Raw genomic sequence first — 27430 nt, 5'->3', positions numbered from 1 at the left:
ATGTTCATTATATTCCGTATATAAGTGAGATCATGTGGTATTTGTCTTTTCTGCTTGGCTTCTTTCACTTAGGATAATACTTTCCAGGTCCCTCCATGTCGTCTCAAAGGATAAGAGATCTTTCTTTCTTACCGCTGCATAGTACTCCATTGTGTATATGTACCACAGCTTTTTGATCCATTCGTCTACTGGTGGACACTTGGGCTGTTTCCAGATCTTAGCTATTGTAAATAGTGCTGCTATGAACATGGGGGTACATATATTCTTCCTGATTGGTGTTTCAGGCTTCTTAGGGTATATTCCCAGCAGTGGGATCCATTGATTTTTAGAGAGAGTGGGAAGAAGGGAGGAGAGAGAGAGAGAGAGAGAGAGACATCAATGTGAGAGAGAGAGAGAGACATTGATTGGTTGCATCCCGCACATGTCCTGAGAGAGAGAGACATTGATTGGTTGCATCCTGCACATGCCCAGACCAGGCCAGGGATTGAACCTGCAACCCAGGTATGTGCCCTTGACCAGGAAATGAACTCAAGACCCTTTGGTTTGTGGGCCATTGCTCTAACTGCTGAGTCACACCAGCCAGGGCACCATTTTATGTTCTTATTTCTAATTTTATCTATGAATATGTATGGTGGGTGACTTGGGGTGTCCTGTGGGATTAAGGTACCCAGAAGGTAGGTGCTGTGAAATCTGATATATTTGATTCTATCATCCAACTAGTAACAACTTTGTTGGCAAAAAATGTGGCTTTAGCCTTGACCGGTGTTCTCATTGACCCATGGACCAAAGGGTTATGGGTTTGATTCCCAGGTAAGGGCATATACCTGGGTTGCAGGTTTGATCCCCAGCTCCGGTCAGGGCATGTACAAGAGGCAACCAATCAATGTGTCTCTCTCATATCAATGTTTCTCTCTTTCTCTGTTTCTCTGTCTCACCTCCTCCCTCCCACTCTCTAAAAATCAATGGAAAAAATATTCTCAGGGGAGGATTAACAACAACAACAACGACAAAAGAAATATGATTTTATTGCACATGTCCAGTATAAAATCTTAGCCAAATTACACATGCTTGTTTGTTTTTGTCCAATTGATTTCCAGAATTCCACTAATGTTCAATATCCAATAAATATGTATTAGGTGCCTACCATGTGACAGGGTTTGTGCTGGAGACTGGGAATATAACGGTGAGCCAGACAAGTTCCATCCCATAGAGACCCAGATCAAAAAAGGAGACTGGAAATGTACCCAGGCAGTTATAAAGCAGAGGTGTTTACATAGGGCCAAGGATAGGGAGTGGTGAGATCCCAGGGAGTTCAGTAATTCATCCAGTTGACATTTATTCAGCATCTTTATTGAGGATCTACAAAGTGCTGGGCATTGAATAGGAACAGAGAGAACAAGGAGGGAAAGAGAGACGCTTCTCTGCCCTCGTGTTGCTCTCAGTTCAGTGGGAGAGAGACAGGTAGACAGGTAATTACATCGTGCTGATGCTATGAGAGGAAAGCATCCAGCAACACCAGACCCAAATGTGGGGTGGTGAGGAAAGGACCTAAGCAGCAGTGGGAGGATCGGAAGGTGGGGAAGAGTGTTCCAGACAGAGGAGAGGGTACCATGCATAGCTCTAAAAGCAAGAGAGACCACCGACAAAGTCATTTCAACCTGCCAGAACAAAAATTTGGGCGGAGTGGAAGCTGGAAGTAGAGGGTTGGCAAGAGATAATGGGCGCCCAGATGGGGACAAATCTTATAATTGATATTAAGGAGTTTGGGCTTTTGTTTCTGAGGATAAAGGGTAAAGAAGAGATTTCAGCAAAGGAATGAAGTGGTCCGATGTTCACTTTAGAAAACACAGGCTGCCATATAGAAAGGGGATTGCAGGGTGAGACACCAGGGGCAGACCAGTTGGGAGGCTGTTGGAATTCTCCTGGCTGGTGCTAGGAATGGAGACTGAGGCAGATGAGTGATCGGAGAGCTGCTTGAGAGGCGCAATCAACAGGAGGTGGGGAGCATCGCAAAGAAGGACTCCAGAGAGTATGCTAGCTGCTGACCTCAGCAACGGAGAAGACAGCAGAGCACAGGGGGCTTGGACGGGGGTGGGTAATTAGTTCTTTTTGGTATATGTTGGATTTGAGGTGACAGGGAGAGAGTCCTATGGAGATATCCTGGAGGCCACTCCATCTGGAATGGAGGAGAGAGCGCTCAGCTGGAGTCTGCGATTTGGACATTGTCAGAATAGAAGGGTACCGAGCCCATGGGCATCAGTGAGATCATTCATGAGTGTTTGGAGCAAGAGGAGGGCAGGGACCGAGAGAGAACCCAGAGAAAGCATTAAGGAAATGTTTCAGAGAGAGGGGTGCTCACAAACAGGACTGAGCCAGGAGAGCCAGGAGACAGTGGTGTCACAGAAGTCAAGGAGTTCACATTTATCTGGCGTTTGCCTTTAACTTTCGTCATAGATGTGGATGACTTACAGAAAACGTATGAGAGGAAAGCATACATGTAAAACACTTCTATCTATGCATTTATTTTCTAGAACTTGGGAAAACAGTTCTCTCTTTGGTGCATTGAATACCAGGGTTCTGTAAGGCCACAGTGAGAGAATCTGGCCTAACATAAGGAGGTATTCGTAGGAAGCCAGAGTCTCCACGGAGTCTAGAAGGAGAGAACCCAGAGGAAGATGTGTCCCGGCCCGACCAGCACTGGTTGAGGGAGGAAGCTTGATACAACAGGAACACACTTTGTATCTTTCGAGGAGGAGCTCAGTCCAGCAGTCACCCCCACCCAGGCCTTTTCATAGTTCATCTGCTCTCTCTGCAAGCCTGCTCATTAGCTGTATATCCCAGGGATTGCTTAGAAATCAGCATGTTGTGCCCTGGCGGGTTTGGCTCAGCTGTTAGAGCTTCGGCCCATGGACCAGAGTCACGGGTTTGATTCCGGTCAAGGGCACGTACCTCGGTTGCAGTTCTGTCCCCAGCCCTGGTCGGGTCATGCAGGAGGCAACCAGCGGATGTGTCTCTCTCACGTCGATGTTTCTCTCTCTCCCTCCCTCCCACTCTATCTGAAGATAAATAGAAAAATATCCTCTGGTGAGGATTAAAAAAAATAATAAAGAAAGAAAGCATCTTGTGAGTCTGGTTAGAAAGTGTCAAGTCCTAGAGCTCTAGTGGGTCAACACGAAAGAACTGATGAGGTTCAGGAGCCTGCAAAGCTGACTTAAGGCTCAGGGACCACACTAGGGCACTTGTTTAGCAGGACAGCAGCCCACTCCCCCTGGCATCTCATTAGCTGCAGCACCTCACAGAGCAGGCTCTGCCTCCTGGATGCTCAGGGACAGTGATCTGGAGGGTAGGGGCTTGGTAGTGGTTACATCGAGCTTTATATGGGGAGAAAGCAGTAATGAAAGTTACGGAGGAGGGTCGTAAGCCCCCTGAACTTTTTAGTTTTTTATTTAATCCTCACTGGAGGCATTTTTGCATTTATCTGGAGTGGAAGGGAGCGAGGGAGGAAGAGAGAGAGAGAAACATCCATGTGCCACTCACATGATGGGGCCGGGGACAAACTGCAACCAAGGTACATGCCCTTAGCGGGAACCGAACCTGGTTCTCTCTAGTCCGCGGGTCGGCACTGCAACTGCTGAGCCAAACCGGTCAGGGTCTGAACTCTCATCTTGAATCTGCCACTTAATTGCCCCTTTCTTTCCTTTTTTGCATGATTTTTCCCTACGTTTCCTATAGCCCAATACACATATTGCAAAATGACACCTCTACGTGTAATGTCTGTCCTTTGCTGATTATTTTGGTGCGACTGAGAAGCACAGGACGAAACGTGGATGAGAACTTGAATCTCTGTGGTCAGTCTGGCTAACGTCATAGGCACAGGCTTGAGGTGTGTGTAGGTGGGGAGGGCTCAGAAGAACAGAAAGTGCTGCCCACCCTTGAAGAACCCACAAGGCTGGTGTGGTCACGCACACAAGAGCGCTCAGCGGCAACTGCCACCCATGGATTCTCTTCCAGGAGGTGGGTGGGGCTGGTAGAGATGAGACCTGGTGCTCCTGGCGGTGGTGCTGGGGTTGGGGACCGAGAAGACTGCGCAAACACCAAGCTTGAGATCACTTAGAACCGCACAAAGGAGGGAAGGAAAGAGGGAAGAGGGCCGAGAACAGAGCAGTTTCTCTGGGTGGGAGCCACGAAGCCCAGCGGGCCTTCCTGGGGAACTTCCTCAATAGAAAAGCTCAAGGTCTGGCTCGTCTCAGTCTTCGGGGCCAAGCGGCTGTACCTTTCTCTGGCTGCAGTCATTTGATCGCTAAGGCTTCTTCTTCAAAGGTTCAGGGAGTGTCTCTCACCGAGCCCTGTTAATGTCACCACTTCTTCCCGGAGCGGACACACAGAAGTTCAACCATTCTTGATGGTTCTAAAATAAACTCTGTGAACCCTCTTCAGCTTACCAAAAAGAAGAAATGGTTGTTTCAAAATGATGTTTTTTCATATCTGCAGGTATTTCAACATCATCATAGTCACATTCAGGTTCAATATAGCTGGGGATGGAGACCGTCTTCATATTTCTATCTTTATTTACCAATGAGTATGCTGGAGACTCACTTGGGGTTTCCTTTGGGGCTAGAACACACAAAAAGAGTCCTTAGATGCAAGCTCTTGTGTATGTATATGTTTTTGACCAAGCGGCTCAACATAGTTTTCGTGGGGAATCTTTCCTTTTCTTGGTGGATCAGATCCCCATTTTACAAAGGAAGCTGAAGCACAGACAGGACAGTCTTGGGATCACCCAAATGAGTAAATGGCAGATATTGGTCAGACATCTTTTTTTTTCTTTATTGATTTTAGAGGGAGAAGGAGAGAGAGATAGAAATATCTATGCGAGAGAACATCGGTTGGCCGCCTCCTGCATGCCTCCCACTGGGGATCTGGCCCACAACCTGGGCATGTGCCCTGACCGGGAATCAAAGTGGCAACCTCTTGGTGCATGGGTCGACGCTCAACCACTGAGCCACATCGGCCGGGCTGGTCAGACATCTTGACTGTCATATTTCTCTGCCTAGACTGCACTGCAGTGGGGACCATGAAAAAGAAACTTTGGCTGGAAACGGACCAGAGCTAATAGCCAAGTGAGGAGTGTTGTGTCTACAGATCCCAGTTCCCACAAGGAAGTGATACAAAGTATATTTTCTTTCTGGCAGTGACTGACACTGTTTTCCAGAACTGTGGCTACTTGCTCCTGTGTGAGTCTCTCTGCTGAGGAAGAAGGGAATAGTGGTGTTTTCAAAAGGTAGAATTAGTGGGGCATGGATACTTAGCAAAGGGATTAGAGTGGCGAGGGGAAGGATGACCAAGGAGCTCAGCTCCACCTCTCCTGGGGCCTGGAACTGTCTGCTCCCTAAGAGAACCTGCAAAGCTGCCACCATTTCCATTCCTGCAGAGTCTGCAGTTATAGACAAATCAGAGTTCATGTTCAGGCTCCAGCCGTCACTAGCTGTGTGACCATGAGTAAGTCACTTAACTTCTCTGTGTCTAAGTGTCCTCATCAGCCAGAGGGTAATTACAATGTACTGCCTCACACCGTTATTGAGAAGATTAAACAAGATAATGCTTGTAAAGAGCCCAGCGGGGCCAGACGCACAGTGCCTGCCCAATCAATGTTAGCTAATATTATTATTTACCCATCCGAGCAAAACATTTTTATCAATTGTCTACTAAGCTCCAGAGACTGTATTTAGTGGTGAACAAGACAAGAAAGTCTCCTGTTTCCCGGAGTTTATATTTCAGTGGAGGAGACGGATACATAAATGAGCGATAACGAAGTAAGGTAATTTTGATAATTTCTGGAAGCTGCATAAAGAAAAGTAGCAGGATTGCTCTACAGAAGGTGGTTAGGAATGGCCTCTCGCAGGTGGTGACCTGTAAGCCGACGCTGGAAGTTTAGGTAAAGCCATTGGTGTGAAGACTTTAAGGAATAATGTCGCAGTCAAGCCCAGCAGAGTTCTTCTAACGGAGGAGTGAGCGGCCCAGTGACAACCCCACGTTCCTTCTTACTCCGCTCCTCGCTGGGGTTTGAATATGAATTTATAAATTGAATATTGGGAGCACTGATACTTATCCTAACCCTTTAAAATAGGTTGCTGCGCCCTGGCCAGTTTGGCTCAGCGGTTAGAGCGTCAGCCTGCGGTCCGGAGAGACCCGGGTTCGGTTCCCGCTAAGGGCACGTACTTCGGTTGCAGTTTGTCCCCGGCCCTGGTTGGTTGTGTGGGTGGCAGCCACTCGATGTGTCCCTTCACGTCGATGTTTCTCACTCTCTCTCCCTTCCTCTCTCTCCCTCCCACTCTATCTGTACAAAAAATGGTAAAATGTCCTCGGTTGAGGATAAAGAAAAAAATAAAAAATAAAAAATAAAATAAAATAGGTTGCTGCCATCTGCAAATCGTAGCCTGAATGTTTATGTCCTACAACATTTGTATGTTGGAGCCCTGAGCCCATTGTGGCTGTATTTAGAGAGGGGGCCTGTGAGGAAGTCACTGATATTGAATAAGGTCAGAAGGCTATAGCCCTGGTCCACCAGGAGTAAGCGCCCTGATATAAAGAGACACCAGAGAGCTCTCGCCACCTGGTGAGGACACAGCAAGAAGGCAGCCATCTGCAAGCCAGAGAGACAGTCCTCACCAGAGACCAAATCCCTGGCACCTTGATCTTGGATTTCTAGCCTCTGGAACTGTGAGAAAATACATTCCTGTTGTTTAAGCTACCCTGTCTATAGTATTTCGTTATGGGCAGCCTGAGCCAACTAGGACACCTAGATAAATGTGTTATCCTACCTTGAATGAGACTGCTGTCACCAAAACATACTTACCGGCATCTTGTTGAAGCAGCAAACCTCTGGGTGGCAGAGGGGGTAATTGATCGACAACATTCCTGGAGAGAAAGAAAGAGGAGTTGGTGTTTGGTTTTGACCAAGCCTGCTGTCAGTGGCTTTAAAGGAAAACGTCAAGGAAAGTGGACAGGATTGAATATTCAGATCTTGGTCCCTGAAACTTGGAAGCAGTACTTTCTCTTTCTAGGTCTTGCCCCACATTTGTAACCGGCCCCCTCTAAAGAAACCACTTGCTGTGGCCCAGAGAGCTGGATCTGAGGGAAGGGAGTTGAAGCATTGTACCTTAGAGCATGGAGCACCCCCCCCCTCCCCCTGTGCTCGGCTGGGCTGGTTAAGAGGGGGTGGTAAGCACCAGCTGTATTTTGATTTGCAAAACAGATGTACTCCTAAAGCTAACTGTCCGTGCACCATGTGATAGCAATTCCCACTATTGGATATATGCCCTACTGAAATGCTTGTCAAAAGACACAAATATTCATAGCGACACTAATCATAACATCCACAAACTGCCCAAATGCCCACCTGCTGTCGACAGAATGGATAAATTCACTGTGCTACACTCCCACAGTGGAATACTCCACAGCAGTGAGAGTGAACAACCTATAACCACACACACGAATCTCACAAAAATGCTGAGTAAAACAAGCCAAACACCAAATAATACATACTGTATAACCCCATTTATATAAATCATAAAAACAAGAAAAAACTAACCTATACCATTTCAGATAGTGGTTACCCTTGCAGTGGACTAGCTGAAAGGGGATATAGATGTTGAGGTGCTGGTAATTTTGTTTTGAATCTGGGTGCCGCCTGCCTGGGTCTGTTCAGTTTGTGGAAATTGACTGAGTGGTGCTCTCACTGGTTGTGCTTTTCTGTAGTCATATTATATTTCACTGAGATAGACTCCAAGCAAGTCTCGCTCCTCTCTTTGTACTCTGATTTTCAAACTGGTACTAGATTCTTTTTTTCTTAAAAAAATTTTTTTATTGATTGATTTTTAGAGAGAGTGGAAGGGAGAGGGAGAGAGAGAGAGAAACATGGATGAGAGAGAATATCGACTGGCCGCCTCCTGCATGCCCCCCACTGGGGATCGGGCCCACAACCCGGGCATGGGTCCTGACCGGGAATCGAACCAGCGACCTCTTGGTGCGTGGGTCCATGCTCAAGCACTGAGCCACACCAGCCGCGTTACTAGAGTCTTCTGAGACAAGTTTTGTTCTGGTCCACGAGGTTAATTCCCCCGGGGAATGCATAGGCATGTGTGGGTTGTCGGGTGAGTGGGGAAGGGGACGTGTGGCACGAGCTCCATCAGTGGCCTTTTTCTCCACCTGTACGTGGCTCTTCCTTGGAAAGGAGGGAAATTGATCTGACTCCTAAATTTGGGAAAAGTCCAGCTGCTCCCACTTTCTCCTCCAGAGCAGGCCTGAATGCAGAAAGCACATATTCTGCTCTGGTCTTTGCCATTCAGAGGAAGGGGCTGCCCTGGGGGCAGACCTGAGATCTCCAGAGCGGCCTGTGCACCGTGCAGGAAAGTTCTGGTTTTGAATTAGAAAACACACTTGCCCTGGGGGAAGAGCCACATCCGCAATGCCAGCTTTGTTCTAGTAGAGGCAGTATTTTGGTTACCCAACTGCATGACACGTTTGTCTTGCTCCTCAGTGGATCAGAATTGGTGGGGAAGAGGCCTATTATTTGCTGGACCCCTTGAGCCCTAACAAAATTAATTTTAGAAAAGCATAGATTTTGCTTCATATAGTGTATATATGCCAAAAAAAAAGGACTGGCCCTTGATCAGCTCCTGGGAAATAAGCTCTAAGCGCGTGGACTGTGCTGCTTGGGAAGAGTGACTTTGTGTACCTGGGGCCTTGGGCCAGCCAGATGGTTTGTGCGAACAGGGTGACTGGTAGTGAATGCTGCTTGTGTTTGCCTGGGGCCTTGGGTCATGTTGTATCAGTCTGACTTCTGGAGGGGCTAAAGACTGAGTAGTTAAGTAGTCATGCGGGTACTCCATGCCTATGTGGCTGGTGCCCACTAAAACCCCTAGAAATCAAGGCTCAGGTGAGCATCCCTGGTTGGCAGTGCTTGGCACAGGCTGTCACGGCTCATTGCTGGGAGGAGGAAGAGCTGTCCATGTGATTTACTGGGAGAGGACAGCTGGAAGCTGGCACCTGGTCTCTCCTGGACTCCACTCTGGGCCTTTTTCCTTTGCTGATTTTAGGGGCGGGGGCGGTGCATTTTTCATCCTCACTTGAGGATATGTTTTATTGATTTTTTTTTAGAGAGAGAGAAAGAAACTGATTGGATGTCTCTTATACACACCTTGATCAGGGATCGAACCCACAGCCTAGGTATGTGCCCTGGCCAAGAATCAAACCCACAACCTTTTGGTGTACGGGTCAACACTCCAACCAACTGAGCCACCAGGCCAGGGCTCCCTTGCTGATTTTAATCTGTATCCTCTCACTGGTGTAGCTCATAACCACAAATATAACAACTTTTCTGGGTCCTGTGAGTCCTCCAGCCGAAGGGAGGTCTTGGGAAGACCATAGATACCCAACACAGATGGCAATCACAAAGCCCCAAAGATATCACAAAGTACAAAAGTAAAGGAATGGCATATTTTTGTTCAGCACAATAGCTTTTAGAGGACTCTGCTTTTAATCCACCTCAAGAAAAGAAGGGCAGAACTCACCCTGAATGGTAGACCCAGAACACAGAGCCTGACCCTTGAGCTCCATCAAAGTAGATGACAAGCCCTGGCTGGTTTGACTCAGCAGTAAGAACATTGGCCTTCGATTTCTGGTCAAGGGCATATACCTGGGTTGCAGGTTCGATCCCCAGCGCCAGTCAGGGTCATGTGGGAGGCAAACAGTTGACGTGTCTCTCTCACATCGATGTTTCTCTCTCTCAGTCTCTCCCTTCCACTCTATCTCTGTCTAAAAGTCAGTGAAAAAATATCCTTAGGTGAAGATTAACAGCAACAAGATAAAGTAGATGACATGAGGGAGGAGTTGGAGAGCGCCCCAAAGCCTGAGACCTCTCCCCTTAAAGAGGGGAGAATTGGCAGACATGACATTTCACTGGCTGCAGAGGAAAAGCAGGCATCTAACCTACTCCCCCAGCAGCGCCGGCCCAAGAGTGGAAGTGAGCAGGCAGTTCTCAAAATGAAAAAGCAGAAGGAGCTCCCCACTTACTCATACATCATTTCTTCATCTTTATGTATTTGTTTCAAGGGTTTAGCAATTTCCAATTTCTTTCCTAAAGGGGGAAAAGTAAACATATTCATTTAGGAAGAATTAGCAAAAGTTGTGATGTTAGAGTTTAAAAATCCTCAGAAACCAGACAGGCTCAGGACAGTGGGAAGAACCACAGATTTAGGGACACAGCAAAAAACTGGCAGCTGGAATTTAACCCAGGCTGTCTGAGCCTTTTGCTAAGCCAGTGAAGGCGGGAGCACGTGGGCTGTTTATTTCCTCGTTGCCTAGTACTGCGCCTGGCACGTAGTTGGCAATCAGAAACATCGGCCCAATGAATAAGCAAAAGTGTGGTTGGGAGGAGATGAGATAAAGAATGGGAAAAGCAGTTTGTAAATTGTGATGTGCTGGGCACATAAGTTATAACTTGAGATGCTGCAATCAGCAGCCACAAGAACGAGAGAAAACACTGGAGCCCAGTGAGCCTTGACACAGATTTTGCCTTCACGTCACCCCTTAGGCCTGGAAGAGTTCTTGTACATTAGTTAACCTCCTTCCCTGCACTATGCAGATGGGGAAACTGAGGCCCAGCGATACAAATTAGTGGCAGGGCTCGAACTGAAACCCAGAATGCATGATGCTTAATCCAAAGTTCAGCCCATACAGTCCTGGAACTAATCTTCTTGCTCTAAAGGAGCCCCAATGCACTGATAAGCACTCCTGCACCTGCCCAGGTGAGGTGGCTATTACCTTGTCTGAGCAGCCGCCTACAGACACAGTACAGTACGAGGCCCAGGACCACAGAGACCGTGATGATGGCCGCAGCCAAGATGATCCAGAATTTGTCCCTCCACCAATCCATTGCAGTGGATTCCTGAGGAGAATGGAGATGGAGGACGAGGCATGAGGGAAAGGCATCCCGGGGCGGTGCGGCAGTTACCTACCTCGCTGTGTGAAGATCTATCTGCTTAGAGATCAGGCAGGCTCTGGTTCACGGCCAAGCCCTGCTGATTAGCAGCTGGGAGACCTCAGGCAAGTCACTTAACCTTCTCTGAGCCTCAGTGTTCTCGTCTGCAATATGGGAGGGATACCGCCTATGACTTCACAGGGGATTTGCAAGGGTTAGAATAAGATACGAGCTGGCTGGGCACTCTAGACATGGAAGACGAAATCGCTGCTCTTTCTCATGTTGTCCAACAGGCAGTAGGAGGGGACACTTTACTTAAAGTGATAACCGACTGCAGTTGTTTTTAAATCAAACAGGCAACGTGGGCTTAATTCACAACGCGGGGATAGAATTTTGAGCGTGTTTGTTTTTGAGGTGGGGAGCATCATTAGAAAGTTTCCACAGCGGAAAGTGACAGTGCCTTTGTAGGGCAGTTATGTCAATATTCACCCCTAAATTGTTGTAATCTGTTCCCCTCAAACCTTCAATTAAATTGCACAACAAAAGCTTGTATTAACAGAACCTGGAGAAAAATGACATGTGCAGTGGTTTTTCAAGCCAGGGGTGATGGGGGGGGGGGCGGCAAGCAGAGGGAACAGCAGCCCGGCTGCAGCTGACAGTGGGGGGCAGGCTGCAGGATGGACTCAGGGGCAGCCTCCAGGAATTCAGGGAGATCTCGGCGAGGGCTGGGCTCCCCTCACCCACGGAATGGACATACTGCCAGTTCATTTGGGTAGTAAAGTAGAAATGATCCTCGAGGGCTGGGAGAGATCCTGGAATATCTTGCCTAAGTGGGAATCAGCTTCCTGTGTTACCATGTAGCCAGTGGGAGCTCACCATGCGTGCCGACGGAGTGCCGTTTCTGATTCATGCTTTTGAGTAACATTAACAATGTCTGCGGGGCTCCAGGCAGGTGGCATAGGACGTGGGGCAGAATTAGGCTGCTGCTAAAGCCATTCTTACTACAAAGACCTTCTAACTGGCCTTACTATTTAAAAATGGGCATGACTGGCACAGTGCCTTCATCTATTAAGTGGTTCTATTACAATCTGGATGTTCAGTTCCAAATTTTGTTTCTTTAGTGAAGGCTGGCTTAATCAAATAGAATGTTCTTTGTCTGTTAATTAAGTTTGGCCCTGGCCAGTTTGGCTCAGCAGTTAGAGCATTGGCCCACGGACCAAAGAGTCGCGGGTACAATTCTGGTCAAGGGCACGTAACTCGGTTGTGGTTCATCCCCGGCCCTGGTTGGGGTCGTGCGGGAGGCAGCCAGTTGATGTGTCTCCCTCACATTAATGTTTCTCTCTTTCTTTCTCTCCCTCTCTCCCATTCTATCTGAAGATAAATGGGAAAATATCCTGAGGTGAGGATTAAAAAATAAATAAAATAAAGTTTGTGTGGCAAAACCAATTATGTATAACCAGCGCTGTGCAATGCTCATCATTCTGCAGCTTCCTTTTTTGCTCAACATTGTTTCTTATCATTTATCCATGTTGGTAAACATGCTGGGGGTTTATTCTTAAGAGAGCAAAGGAGCAGCGACCAGGGACCAGGGGTATCTCATCCCCAGGTGGGCACCAGGCGGAGGTTTGTTGCAGACTACCCTTCAGGATGCACAGAAGGAAGTAATAGAGGCAGAAGAACAAAGGGGAAAAGAAACCATGGAGACTAGAAACCTTGCTTGTGATGGGGGCTGTGATACTGGGTTTTGCAGGGCCCAGTGGGGTCAAAGGGCACGGGGCTTCAGAAGCTACCAGTATCAGAAGGTGGCCTCTTTGTTCAACAAACCTAAATTAGAATTTCACTTTTTAAAAAAATGTCCTTTTGAGCCTTGGCTGGTTTGGCTCAGTGGTTAGAGCGACAGCCTGTGGTCCAGGGAGTCCTGGGTTTGGTTCCTGCTAAGGGCATGTACCTCAGTTGCAGTTTGTTCCCGGCCCTGGTTGGGTCATGCCGGAGGCAGCCACTCGAGTGTCAGCCACTCGACGTGTCAGTTTCACAGCCACTGGATGTGTCAGTTTCACGTCGATGTTTCTCTCTATCTTCCCCTCTCTCCCTCCCACTCTATCTGAACAAAAAATGAAAAAATGTCCTGGAGTGAGGATTAAATAAATAAATAAATAAATAATGTCCTTTTGATTCCTACTTATTTTTATTTATTTTTTTTAAATCTCACCTTCTTAGCTCTGGGGAACCAGACCGGTAGAAGAACAGACAGATAAATAGAATTTCTTCTCTCCATTTTCTCCTTTTTTTCACATATTCACATGGGTCTCTTTGTCTAATTCTCCTCTCCTATTTTCTATTTGTCTTTTTGTCTCACGCTTGAAGGATTTCTCCACACAGCAACCTAAACATTCTCTTTGGGGTTATAGACACAGATGCAGGGGTTCAGAGCCAGGACTCCAAGGAGCATGACTGGGTGAACAGGGCAATGGGAAGACAGGGGGCTGTAACTTTCCACTATAAACCTTCTGGATCACTTGATTTTTTTTTTTTTTAACTATTTGCGTTTAGTGGATAAAAATGGAAAAAAGAGTCAACCAACCATACAGTGGAACTTCCATGAGAAACCATAGCTCAGATTTCAGGTTCAAAGACATTACGTCAGAAAGTGAAACTATGGGTCATTTTTCAGATCTACGCAGAGTGGTACATATTTGGTAGTTTTGTTCTTACGGATCACCTGGCTTTGATTTTCTTTTTTTTTTTTTTATCCTCACCCGAGGACGTTTTTCAATATTTTGTTCAGATAGAGTGGGAGGGAGAGAGAGAGAGAGAGAAAGATTGACGTGAGAGAGACACACCAATTGGCTGCCACCCGCACGACCTCACTGGGGCTGGGGACAAACTGCAACCGAGTCACATGCCCTTAGCGGGAACCAAACCCGAGTCTCTCTGGACCGCAGGCCGACACTCTAACCCCTGAGCCAAACCAGCCAGGGCCTGGCTTTGATTTTCTATCAGATCTTTCGAATGTGTTCACTGCATCAAGTAGTCCACTTTCTCATCTCTCCCCTCATCTCAGCCTCACCACCACACCAGAGCTGAAGTTGAGGTGAAATGACCTGCCCAAGGTCACCAAGGTAGAAAGAAGGGCAGATGCTTTCTATGTTACAGAGCCTTCCTCCGTTGATAGTAGTCATGCTGCTCCCAAACCATCAACCAGAAACCAAATGGGATTCAGGATATTTTACTTTAAAAGGAGCATCACTGCCCTGGCCGGTTTGGCTCAGCGGTTAGAGCGTCCGCCTGCGGTCCGGAGAGACCCGGGTTCGGTTCCCGCTAAGGGCATGTACCTCGTTTGCAGTTTGTCCCCGGCCCTGGTTGGTTGTGCGGGTGGCAGCCACTCGATGTGTCCCTTTCACATCGATGTTTCCCTCTCTCTCTCTCTCTTCCTATCTCTCCCTCCCACTCTATCTGTACAAAAAATGGAAAAACGTCCTCGGGTGAGGATAAAAAAAAATAAAATAAAATAAAATAAAATAAAATAAAAGGAGCATCACTGCCCTGGCCAGTGTGGCTCATCGGTTAGAGCATCGTCCCGAGCAACAAAAGTTGCAGGTTTGATTCCCGGTCAGGTACCTGGGTTACAGGTTTGATCCTTGGCCTGGGTCAGGGTGTGTGGGAGAAGCAACCAAGTGATGTGTCTCTCTCACATCAATGGGTGTGTGTCTCTCTCCCCCTCCTTCCCTTCCATTCTCTCTAAAAATCAATGAAAAAAAAATATCCTCGGGTGAGGATTAACATCAACAACAAAATAATGAATAAAATAAAATAAAATAAGCATCACTGTGGTACTGATATGTGGCGTGAGGAGCCAATGGATCCCCCAGAATGAATGATCAGGGCCCACAGTTGAGAATAAGCATCTCAACCAAAGTCCCCGAATTCTAAGACCAGAGAAACAGCCCTTTTCCTCATGGACCACTGAGAGATGCCTTTCAACAGAACCACACAAAACTTGTTTTTGTTGCCCTGACCGATTTGGCTCAGAGGTTAGAGCATCAGCCTGCGGTCCAGAGACACCCAGGTTCGGTTCCGCTAAGGGCGCGTACCTCGGTTGTAGTCTGAGGTACTGGATGGGTCGTGCGGGTGGCAACCACTCAATGTGTCCCTTTCACGTCGATGTTTCTCTCTCTCTCTCTCTCTCCCTCCCACTATATCTGAACAATAATTGGAAAAATGTCCTCGGGTGAGGATAAAAACAAAAACAAAAATTTTGTCTTTGTGGGAGAGTGCAGCTGAGAGAAGGGGCCCCAAAGAGAATCACATCTCATTCCCAATCGGATGCCCTCTGGGCCACCAGGATAATTTAATGGCCAGGGTGCCACCAGAGAGGCCAGAGGAGCTCTGGGGAGTGATGGCTGGAGTCCAGCCAGAGGGCCAGGTGCAATGGCCACATGATCAAGGTCAGGCCCCGGAAAGGTGTGTAAGCTGATTCCCACCCATGTCAGCAGGCCTGGAGTAGATGAGATTGTGGGGTGCAGGATGGCTGAGAGCTACTGAAGCATGGGGCAAAGACGTGTTTGCAGGAGAAGATGCTGACAGTGAGCTCAGCCATGCAGTCAGGTCTCTCAGGGGTTCACAAGGAACTTCTCAAGGGCCAAGGGCCAGAGTCTTCACTCAACGCCAGTAACTAGCTCAGCAGGAATGACCTCCTGCTGGGAGACTTCCTGTGGCGAACTGTTTGCCCTGTCTTTGCTCCTCCACCCAAATACCAGAGAAGAACGTGCCGGGCCAGGGTGTCGGGGAGCTGAGGCAGCCCCACCCCCTCTCTACTCCCTTCACTGGGGCAAAGAGGAGAACATTGATTCCAAGACTGAAGTTTTAGAAGGACCACAACTAAATGTTTAAAACTAAAATGAGTCCGGCTGGTGTGGCTCAGTGGTTGAGCGTCAACCCATGTACCAATTGGTCGCTGGTTCAATTCCTGGTCAGGAACATGCCCAGGTTGTGGGCCAGAACCCCAGTGAGGGGCAAGCAGGAGGCGGCCAATCGATGTTCTCTCTCATCGAAGTTTCTATCTCTCTCTCCCTCTCCCTTCCTGTCTCTCTAAAACTAATAAAGGAAAAAACAAACAAACAAAAAACTAAAATGAATCTGCTTAGTAATCAAAAGTAACTTAAAAGTTTTAAAATGGAACTGAAATGTCATTGAGGGAGGCTGCCCCCCGTTGGAACAAGCTGGGACCCCAGGAAGCAGCAGTTAGGAGCAGGTCTCGTCTGTTTCTACGACTGCTCTAAGAAATGACCACATAGTGCCTTAAACACAAAGGTTGCCCTGGCTGCTGTGGCTCTGTTGGCTGGGGACATCACTCCATGCACTGAAAGGTTGTGGGTTCAATTCCTGGTCAGGGCACATACCCAGGTTGCAGGTTCGATCCCCAGTCAGGGTACGTGTGGGATGGAGCAGCAGATTGATGTTTCTCTCTCACCTCTCTCTCTCTCTCCCCCCTTCTCCCTTCCTCTATCTCTAAAAAAATCAATAAAAGTATGTCCTCGGGTGAGGATTTAAAAAAAACAAAACCCACAAAAAAATGCCTTTAAAAAATCCACTGAACAAAAAACTCACAAGTGTGTCATCTTACAGTTCTGGAGGTCAAAAGTCCAACATAATGTCACTGGGCTAAAATAAAGTGTGGGCGGGGCTGTGCCCCTGCTGGGGATTCACTGGAGAAACAGCTTCCTTGCTTTTTTCTGCTTCCAGAGGCCATTCATGTTCCATGGCTCCTGGCCCCTTCCTCCACCTTCAAGGCCAGCAGGTAGCCTCTCTCTGTCGTAGGAAGGCTCTCAGGCCAGGATCCAGACTCAGAGATAACGCGGGGACCTCTGAGCAGAGTGGGGGCCCTCTGTCTAGTATAGACCAGTAGAGGGTCAGATGCAACGTGAGACCAGAGCTGGACCAACTCCGAACCCTAGGTCAGCAGGGCCCAGAGCAAGGGCTGAGTCCACATGGACAGGTGAAGGGGGCCCAGCTGCCGGGAGGAGGTCAGGGAGCTGCAGGGCCTCACCCAGTTTCTGTACGCTGGGGGAGCGTTTGGTGGACCCAGGAATGGAAGAAGGAAGAGTAAGAGGAACTGTGGGAGCACACTCGGTTACTAGTTATCGGTTCCTTGAGCGTGGTAGGCCCTGGACCAAGAACTTGAAGACATAAGTTCCCACTCCGCCGAAACCTTGGATTCACCTGAAGAGCTTGAAAAACTGCTCCTGTCTGCAGTATTCAGAGACTCTGATTAAATTAACCAGGTCTGTCCGGCCAGCGTGGCTCAGTGGTTGAGCGTCGACCCATGCACCAAGAGGTCACCAGTTTGATTCCCAGTCAGGGCACATGCCCAGGTTGTGGGCCAGATCCCCAGTGGGGCGCATGCAGGAGGCGGCCAATGTTGTCTCTCATCGATGTTTCCATCTCTCTTTCCCTTTCCCTTCCTCTCTGTCTCAAATTAAAAAACAACAAAACAAAACAAAAAAAACCTCTAAAAAAAACAAATAAATAACCTGAGCTGGGGCCTGGCCATTGAGAGTTTGTTTTAATAAAGTTCCCTAATTGAGTCTAATAAAAGGCCCAGGTTGAGCATAAGTAAATAAATTAATTTTTAAAAAAGGGCCAAAGTTGAGAACCATGTTCTCACTTAATCTTTATTATAACCTATTATATAATGGGCAGGGGGGGGCTATGATTACCCTCATTTGACAGATGAAGAAATAGGACTCAGGTTAAGCAATTTGCTGAAGGCAACACAGCTGTGACTGACTAACCTCAGAGGGGCAGCTCTGCCCTGTCTGATGCCAAAGTTCACGCTCTCGTTACTCTGCCAGGCTGACACCAAGCTGAGAAAAGTTTCTTTTCATTACAGAACTGAAAGCAGAACCCTCATTCAAGCACTTCCAATACTGGCAAGACCTCAGCTTTTAGACATGGCTTGTTTCACATGAGAACCTCACTGTGAAAGTGCACGCTACAAAAGCAACGCTACCCCAAGTTCCGAGTACTCTACACACGCGATTTCATTTAATCCTCACAAAGGCTCTATTAGGCAGATCATACTTATTATCCCATTTTTCAGATAAGAAAATAGAGGCTGACAAGAACTCAATAGCTCGCCCAAGGTTGCAGAGCTAGCAAGTAGAAAAATCAAAAGCCAAACCCAGGTCTTTCTGACTCTGGGGCCCTAGCTGGTGACCACCAAGCCAGGGCCTTGGGAGAAGTATTAAAATGCAGACATCAGCCCTGACTGGTTTGGCTCAGCGACTGGAGTGTTCGGTTCCCGCTAAGGGCGCGTCCCTCTGTCGCACTTTGTCCCTGGCCCTGGTTGGGGTCGTGTGGGTGGCAACCAGTCAATGTGTCTCTCTCACATTGATGTTTCTCTCTCTCTCTTCCTCCTCTCTCCCTCTCCCTCTATACAGAAATGTCCTCGGGTGAGGATAAAAAATAATAATAAAATAAAATAAAATGCAGACATCAGGTCCCCACGTCCCCACTCGACTCCCAGTTCTGATTTGTAGGTCTGGTGTGGGACTCAGGCACTCATGACAAGCACTCCCGGTGGTTTTCAGGCCTCCGAGGACCGTTGGACGGGGCCATCTGCAGAGCCCCAGCGGGGGCAGGTCAGGAGGCTGGAGGCTTGCTTCTCACAACACTCAGAAGCAGCCGCTGGGTGGAGCGAAAGGCATTAAGAAAGACTCCTTGAACCCAAATGTTTCCGGTGTGCTTGTCATAGGGTGCCTGGAATTTCATCATTATCAAGTCACTTCTCTCCGAAGCAAAGTTCCATGCTCCCTCCTCTTCCCACTTCCCCTCATTTGTCTGGGTGTGCCAGATGCAGGAAGAGAAACTGATTTTTACAAAGGTGGGAATGACTTGGTTGGATCCCTGGTTTCCTTCCCTAGGGCACTGGCAGGCAGGGGCATCCTAGAGTTTTATCCAAAGCCCTTGGAATCTAGTGAAAACTGAGTACGATATGGGAATGAAGACCCTGATGTCCAGGCCTCATCCTCCCTGCTTGTCATCTCCTCCCTGTTTCACAGACACGCTCTGCTCGGAGCTCGGTGCATCTGTATTCTCTCCCTTCTCCTCCGTCACCCTGCCCCAGGGCGGCCGAATCTCACTCCCTCGGAGCTCTCCTTGACTGGCAACAGCCTAAAGGGAAAGCCCAGAGGGAAAGAGAAACCTGAATTTTAAGAAGGGAGGAAACTGAGGTTGAGAAAGGGTTGTACGTTTACAATACGAGCGGCTTCAGTGTGTTCATAATCTGTGAAGACAGCGGGAGAGAGAATGAGAACGAAATGCAGGATGGAAGAGAGGAGTGAGACCCGAGGAACAGAGCAGACACCTTCGCAGGCCCAGATGGAAGAATGAGATTTTTTTTTTTTTAATCCTCACCTGAGGATATTTTTCCATTTATCATCAGATAGAGTGGAAGGGAGAGAGATCCACGCGAGAGAGACACCTTCATTGTCTACCTCCGGCATGACCCCGACCAAACTGGGGGACCGAACCACAACCGAGGTACGTGTCCTTGACTGGAATCGAACCCGTGACTCTCTGGTTCGCGGGCCAATGCTCCATGCGCTGAGCCAAACCGGCCAGGGCAGAAGAATAAGATTTTAAAAGGGAGCAGGGATCGGGAGAGGGTGTGCTGCTGGGCAGAACCAACCTGGGGCGTGGGGGCAGGAGCTGACAGATGGCATCCCCAATTCCCCATTCTCTCTGAAGTAGGAGGCAGGGTCCAGCGGCAGGGTGCTGGATGGGGAGGGGTGGGGAGCACACACACGCCCTCTCCCCTAGCATGTTATGGCCAATACACGAAAGGCATTTTTTCCCTGCAGCTGAGCTCACGTACTCTTACCATCAAGGCTGTCTCTCGGTTTATCTGTTCACTGTCTCCCACACTGGCCTGCAAACTCGGTGAGAGCAAGGGCCTTGCCTCCCTCTTTATTACTGTTTCCAGAGCCTAGAGCGTCACCTGAAACACAGCGGGTGCTCCATACTTATCTGTGACTATGTGAATGCATGATACCCTGGCCTCTTTCCCCTGACGCCGGTGAGCCTTCCCTGTAACCATGCAGGGTAGCAGGCAGTTTGGATCCACGGTCTGAAATTCAGGCGCTGTGCATTCCAAGCCAAAGCCCCTCACCTGGACACACGCCCTCAGGCAGGCTCGCTGCCCTCCGTCTGCCATCCGCTGCTGGCATTGAACAGCTGACAGGGAAGTACAGGCCTTGCAAATCTCGGAGGGTGGAGGTCCAGCTTTTTGCTCACTTCTCCCCATTCCTCAGGAACCTAAGATATACTTGGCAGTGAGCCTGCTGCAGTGTTGAGTGGTGTCAGAGTGAGAGCAGCTCAAGGCGACAGTCATGCCAGTCCCAAGTCTCACTTCCCCAAAAGGCACTTCTGGGGAACCAGCCACAGAAATCGCACTCACTGTCCATCCCCGGGAATTCCCAGGACTGTGGGTTTAATAGCAGTTGCTTTTATTTTTTATTTTTAAACCAAGATCCTCAGAGTAAGAAATGCCACTTACCATGTGACAGCTACTCGCATATTCACATAAATGAAACACATTTCACAGAATGTCTATGACACGTGATGCATGCCAACATTTTCTCACCTATTCTAGCTGATTTTATGGGAAAAAAAAGGTACTGAGTGTAAGCTCCCAAGTTTATTTCACAACGCACTAATGGTCACGTCCTGTACGTTGAAAACCTTGGGTTTTTCCTTGTCCTGGCCAGTGTGGGTCAGCGGTTAGCACATTGGCTGTGCACAGAAGGGTCTCGGGTTCAATTCCTGACAAGGGCACATACCTGGGTTGCAGGTTTGATCCTCGGCCCCAGTTGGGGTGCGTGTGGGAGGCAACCAATTGATGTGTCTCTCTCACATTGATGTCTCTCTCTGCCCCCTCTCTCCATCCCCTCCACTCTCTCTAAAAATCAATGGAAAAAATATCCTTAGGTGAAGATTAACAAAAAAACAAAAGCAAACAAACAAAACTCGAGGTTTTCTCATGAAGAATAAATGGTCTGAAAAAGCCATGAGTCCCAAAAGGCGTGGGTAGCATGTACGTGTAGGGAAATTATAGTGTCGGACAGTTGGAGTCGGAGGAGGTCTCAAAGTGTCTGTAGGAGGCAGACTTGCACACAGCTCAGCAGGAAGCTGAGGAGATCTGAATTCTACTCCAGCACCTTGCTTTCAAGGACTGTGCGGGCTTGGACACAAATCCCCTTAGCTGAGGCCTGCACTGTCCCAGACATCGGCCACCAGCCCCATGAGGCTATTCTGTTGAGCACTTACTGAGCTGGGTGGCAAGTTGGAGCTGAGAGGTAAGTGTGAAATGCACACTAGATCCCAAAGACTTAGTGTGAAAGGAAGAGTGTAAAAGATCTCACTGATAAATGTTTACATGGGTTACATCTTGAAATGACATTTTTTAAATTAATTAATTAATTTATTTATTTATTCCTCACCCGAGGACACTTTTCAATATTTTGTTCGGATAGAGTGGGAGGGAGAAAGAGAGAAAGAGAAACATCAACGTGAAAGGGACACATCGAGTGGTTGCCATCTACACGACCCAACCAGGGCCGGGTACAAACTGCAACCGAGGTACGTGCCCTTAGCGGGAACCGAACCCGGGTCTCTCCGGACCGCAGGCCGATGCTCTAACTGCTGAACCAAACCAGCTAGGGCTTGAAATGATATTAAATATATTGGGTTAAGTAAAGTGTATTATTAAAATTTCAGCTTCCCCATCCCATAGAAAAATTTCCCCCTTTGCCCTGTTCACACTCATTCTTTTTAAAACATTTTTTTCTTTATTTTTAGAGAGAAGAAGGAAGAGGGAGAGACAGAAACATTGATGAGAGAGAAGGTCGATTGGCTGCCTCCTGCATGACCCCCACTGGGGATCGGGCCCACAACCTGGGCATGTGCCCTGACCAGGAATCGAACTGGCAACCTCTTGGTGCATGGGTCGACACTCAGCCACTGAGCCAATGAGCCACTGAGCCACACCGGCCAGGCCACACTCTTATTCTTAATATCAATCATGTCCTTACTCAAAGAATGCAAAACTATAAAAACAGAATGGAATTCAACAGAAGAAAGGATAAATAGGCTGGTAGATTCTACAATGAAATGCTACCTAGAAATGAAAAGAAATGAATTCCTGACACACAGAAAAGTGCAGACGAACCCTGGAAACATTCAGGGAAAGAAGCCCGATGTGAGAGCACACCTGTACGCTCCTCTCTAGGGGAAGTTCAAGAGGAGACGGAACTACCTGACTGCGGTAGAAATCAGAACAGTGGCTGCAACGGGGGAGGAAGGGGCTGATTGGAAAGGGCCACAAGGGGACTTCCCCGGGTGGTGGGAATAGTCTGCACCTTGTTTTGGGCAATGGTTACAGGGTATGTACAACTGCCAAATGTATTGAACTGCATATTAAGACCTGTGCATTTTATTTATACCTCATTTAAAAAATAACAGTAAAGCCCTGGTTGGTTTGGCTCAGCGGTTAGAGCGTCAGTCAGCCCAAGCACCAAAGAGTCATGGGTTTGATTTTGGTCAAGGGCATGTACCTTGGTTGCGGTTCGGTCCCCGGCCCTGGTCGGGGTCCTGCGGGAGGCAACCAGTCGATGTGTCTCTCTCACATGGATGTTTTTCTTTCTCCCCTCCCACTCTGACTGAAAATAGATGAAAAAATATCCTCAGGTGAGGATTAAAAAAAAAAAAAGAAATAAAAAACAGAATGAGCTGCCTTTAAAGTACTTAGCTGGCTGGACAGGAAATGAAACTTGTTGGTAGGAACTGGAGAAGATGGAATTCCTCTGGGTATTGAGTGGGGGCAGTTTGGAGTTTTGGAGAGAAGATGAGAAGGAAGGGGAGGAGTGGGGAGAGGAGCCAGCCGCATGGTATGAAGGTAGGAGAAGCAACTGGTGGCAGATGCTCAGGAATGGAGCAGCCAGGAATTAAATATATATATATACACACACACATACACACACACACACACACACGCACACACATACACACACACACACATACATATATTTTTTATCCTCACCCGAGGACATTTTTCCATTTTTTGTTTAGATAGAGTGGGAGGGAGAGAGAGAGAGAGAAACAACAACGTGAAAGGGACACATTGAGTGGTTGCCACCCACACGACCAACCAGGGCCGGGGACAAACTGCAACCGAGGTACATGCCCTTAGAGGTAACCGAAACCGGGTCTCTCGGGACCGCAGGCCGATGCTCTAACCGCTGAGCTAAACTAGCCAGGGCTAAAAAATATATATTTTTTTATTGATTTGAGAGAGGGAAGAAGGGAGAGAAGAAAGAGAGAAAGGGAAACATTAGTATGAAAGAGAAACATTGATCGGCTGCCTCCCCCATGCACCCGGACTGGGCACTGAACCTACAACCTAGGCATGTGCCCTGACCAGGATTCAAACCAGCCACCATTTGGTTCACGGAATGACGCTCAATCAACTGAGGGTACCATGACATTTTAAGAACTGGGCTGTTTTTCTTTTTTTTTTAATCCTCACCCGAGGACATTTTTCCATTTTTTGTTCAGGTAGAGTGGGAGGGAGAGAGAAGAACAGAGAGAGAGAGAGAGAAACATCGATGTGAAAGGGACACATGGAGTGGCTGCCACCCGCATGACCAACCAGGGCCGGGGACAAACTGCAACCGAGGTACATGCCCTTAGCGGGAACCGAACCCGGGTGTTTCTGGACCGCAGGCCGACGCTCTAACCGCTGAGCCAAACCGGCCAGGGCAGGGCTGTTTTTCATATTGCTACTTTGGAAACCCCTCTGGTGGCTCCTCCCCAATCTTTAGTAAAATCTGTTGCATCTGCCAGTGCTTTGGTGAGTGGTTTTCTTTTGGGTGCAGAGAACCAAGAAAAGGGCTGAGGGTCACCCCTTAGTCAGTGCAGTATGGGCAGAGGCTCACCCACAGGGCTCAGAACCATGGAAAAGGGGTGGCCTGGTGGGGGCCCTACAGAAGTCTCGGGGAGGGCTCTGGACTTCAACAGGGCAGGGAATGAGGGTTTGAGCTGCTCTCAAACTAGATCTCAAGGGTCTGGGAGACTGGAGATAATATTTCAGCTAACACCTGCGAGTCAGCATGAGCATTTCTTGCCCGAATTCACCTCCAGTTCCCAGACGACTATCACTGCTCATGCTCAGTGAGGGCAAATTCCCACCTGAGCTCCTGGCTGATGTCAGCCCCAGACATGGCCCTATGGACAGCTGCTGACCACTTAAAAGCCAAGTGTGCCTGGGAAAGGGCAGGGAGGTGTCACTGAAAGGGGTCCAGCCTCTCTGCTCTGTCTCTCTCTTCTATTTCTGTGAAGGCTCATTATAGGTCCTGGATAACTAAGGAGAGGGTGAGCGGAACGTGCCATTTCTGGCCAGGCAGACCCATGCTGACGGCACACGCCTCCATCATTGTGATCGCTGATCACCCCATCACTCCCGGATTAATCCTGTTGGATTTATTTCCCTATAGGACCTGACTCTGTTCGTACATGCTCAACCATCAGACTTTATTGTTCCCCTGGCATATTTGTCTGCCCACAGTTAGAAAACACATCTATGTGTGAGAAAAAATGGAAAAGATTGATGAAATCCTATCCTGGCAAAGTTATGGTGAAACGGATCCTCCGGCATGGCCAATGGCCATATAAATGGACTTAAATTTATTTTTTTAAAAGCAAATGGTAACACATTTTAAAAAATGGTTTTATCCTGTAATTCCGTGATATCATTTCTAGAAATCTATTTTAAGAAGTAATCCAGCCCTGGCCGGTTTGGCTCAGCGGTTAGAGCGTCGGCCTACGGTCCGGAGAGACCCGGGTTCGGTTCCCGCTAAGGGCACGTACTTCGGTTGCAGTTTGTCCCCGGCCCTGGTTGGTCGTGCGGGTGGCAGCCACTCGATGTGTCCCTTCACATCGATGTTTCTCCCTCTCTCTCTTCCTCTCTCTCCCTCCCGCTCTGTCTGAACAAAAAATGGAAAAATGTCCTCGGGTGAGGATAAAAAAAAAAAAAAGGAAGTAATCCAGCCCTGTCTGGTTTGGCTCAGCGGTTAGAGCATTGGCCTGCGGACCAGAGAGTCCCGGGTTTAGTTCCCACTAAGGGCACGTACCTCGGTTGCAGTTTGTCCCCTGCCCCGGTTGGGGTCGTGTGGGTGGCAACCAGTGGGTGTGTTTCTCTCACATCAATGTTTCACTCTCTCTCTTCCTTCCTCACTCCCTCCCACTCTATCTTAAGATGAATCCAGAAGTGTCCTCGGGTGAGAATAAAAAAAAAAAAAAAAGAAGTAATCCAAAGGAGGTAAAATCTAAGTGCAGAAATACGTGCATCTCAGTAGAGACGAACGGGGAGCGACCCAGCACCAAACACCGGAGGGTTGGAGGAGAAACTTGCGGAAGGGCCACCTGATGGGACAGGAGGGCAGCGACAGAGCAACAGGAAGAAACATCAGGAGAGGACTAGTGGGAAGCACAGAATACAACGCGGGTCTCACACACCGTTACCTGAATGCGTGGCTGGGGATGACTGGGAGGAAACACGGAAAAATGGTTTTGGTTGTTCAGTGCGTGAGGATGGGCTCCTTCTTTCTTTCTTTATCACCTGGCCTCGTTGGGAAGTGTAAAATAAACACATTTTCAAAAATGTAGGTATCACATCTGAAAAGACTCCTGCGCCCTGCTTTCTCAGGGGTGGCCTCTTCAGCATCTCAGACTTTGGTGGGATGTGTCCGCCCTCAGCAGAGCCCGCCAGAGTGGCCGACTGTTCCCGTTTCCTGGTATGTTTATCCCAGGATTTCTACAACCCAGAAGTCCTTCCTTGGGTCCAACCACATGGTCTCTTGCCATTGCTTACTTTCTTATTTGTTCGGGTCTAAGAATACGGAGGAAAACTAGAAACCTGTCACCCAGTGGCTCCTCGGTGATAACACTGGCCTCACCGTGGGGGGAGGGGACAGAGATGCCTGGGCCCTGATCACAGTGGCGAAGTCTGAGTTTCTGTTTCTAGAATGTATGTCCATCAGAATAAAACAATGCTAACTTTTCAAAACCTATACCTAGGAAACAAAGATCACAAGGCAAAACCCAAGCCCTTCCCCACAGCTGTTGTGAAGCGGTGGAATTCGGGGTCATTGTTTCCCTGTGTCTTTGCAGTTTCCCAATTTTCAGAGGGGAGGGGAAAAGATCCTAAAAGAGTAAAAAGTAAAAAGAAGCTCCCAGGCCCTGTCTTCTCCAGGCTCAGCAATGGCCACTCTCCATGTTCCATCAGAGGTGGGCACGGGCCGAGGGCCGGGAAAGGGAGCGGCTTTCGGGACAAGTGATGCAGGAGAAGGAAGAAGTGGAAATGACGGAGCCGAGCCCAGGTCTACTCCACAGTTGTGTTCCAGAGGGAAGAGCAGATGGCAAAATGGAGATCTGACCCCAACTCAACACACCTGGATCCCGAGGCCTCTGGAAGGCAGGGAGCCTTATAAATCAGTCCCCGAATGCCAGAGACCCCTGACAACCACACCTAGGCTGGTGGTGTTCTAGCGTTTCCTTCCAACAGCTCGAAGATGTGGCCCAAAGTCACACAGTCAACACCTCCACCCCAGCCCCAGCTCCAGCACGGACCCATCAGGGTCCTCAGTGATCAAAACTCGCCATCAGAGTCCAGAATGATAACAACCGCTTTGCAGCACACATGTCTCACCCCCAGTCACTGTCATTTCAGCCTGAGACATAGGCTTCTTCTTCATCACCCCAACACACATGAGGAAACGGAGGCCAGCGATTCTGAGGTCACCTAGGCAGTTACCACAGTGGATTCTCCAAGACCAGTGTGTCTCCAACCCCAAGGCTCCGGCGACAATCCCCCGCCCAAGCCCAGACAGTCCCTCGCAGACACAGGCCCAGATGCTTACCTGGCCCGCAAGCATGTCCAGATGTGAGTGGCGGAGGGGACAGCAGTGCCCTGAGTGTTGTGGCTCTGGCACAGCTGACGAGAGGTGTTCCTCGCCCACAGATCTTCCTCCCACCCGGAGCAGCGAGTACCAGTCTGACCACACTTCCCCTTTCTGCTCAGCCCGCGGGGAGAGGCCCAGGCTCCGTCAGCAGGCCCCCGGTCCCCCTTCCAGAAAATCTGATTCCCGAGACTTTCCAGGAGCCGGAATCTTCTTGCTGCCCCGGCTCCCACAGGGCCTACCAGGGGCCCATCCCGTGGGAAGGGGTCAGGCCCTGGGTGGAGATATGGCACTGTGTGTGTGTGTGTGTGTGTGTGTGTGTGTATGTCTGTGTGTGTGTGTGTGTGTGTGTGTGTGTGTATGTGTGTGTTTGTGTCTCTCTGTGTGTGTGGGGGGGTGGGTGTAGGGGTGGGGGTGTCCCCATAGACAAACCCAA

At 48.7% G+C, this 27430-nt stretch overlaps 1 protein-coding gene across 1 annotated transcript; it reads right to left on the bottom strand.

The window, feature by feature from the left end:
• Positions 1–4311: 4311 nt before the first annotated feature.
• LOC118634827 (SLP adaptor and CSK interacting membrane protein) lies at positions 4312–27040 on the bottom strand. Its single transcript, XM_036269626.1, has 5 exons — positions 26956–27040; positions 10825–10948; positions 10075–10138; positions 6857–6918; positions 4312–4614 (listed from the first exon to the last, which is right to left on the bottom strand). Exons 1-5 carry the CDS (start codon positions 26968–26970, stop codon positions 4439–4441), a joined length of 441 nt encoding a protein of 146 aa, XP_036125519.1. The 5' UTR covers positions 26971–27040; the 3' UTR covers positions 4312–4438.
• Positions 27041–27430: the final 390 nt, after the last annotated feature.

This window comes from Molossus molossus, unplaced genomic scaffold (assembly GCF_014108415.1).
Source record: "Molossus molossus isolate mMolMol1 unplaced genomic scaffold, mMolMol1.p scaffold_m16_p_19, whole genome shotgun sequence".
NCBI lineage: Eukaryota > Metazoa > Chordata > Mammalia > Chiroptera > Molossidae > Molossus > Molossus molossus.
The sequence above is the reverse complement of the archived record's forward strand: the minus strand, read 5'-3'. Positions and strand labels throughout refer to the sequence as shown.

Coding starts and splice junctions, on each gene's coding strand:
- LOC118634827 (XM_036269626.1), bottom strand. Junction 10,139..10,824: donor TAGGCGGCTGCTCAGACAAG/GTAATAGCCACC, acceptor TTCCCCCTTTAG/GAAAGAAATTGGAAATTGCT. Junction 6,919..10,074: donor GATGAAGAAATGATGTATGA/GTAAGTGGGGAG, acceptor CTTTCTCTCCAG/GAATGTTGTCGATCAATTAC.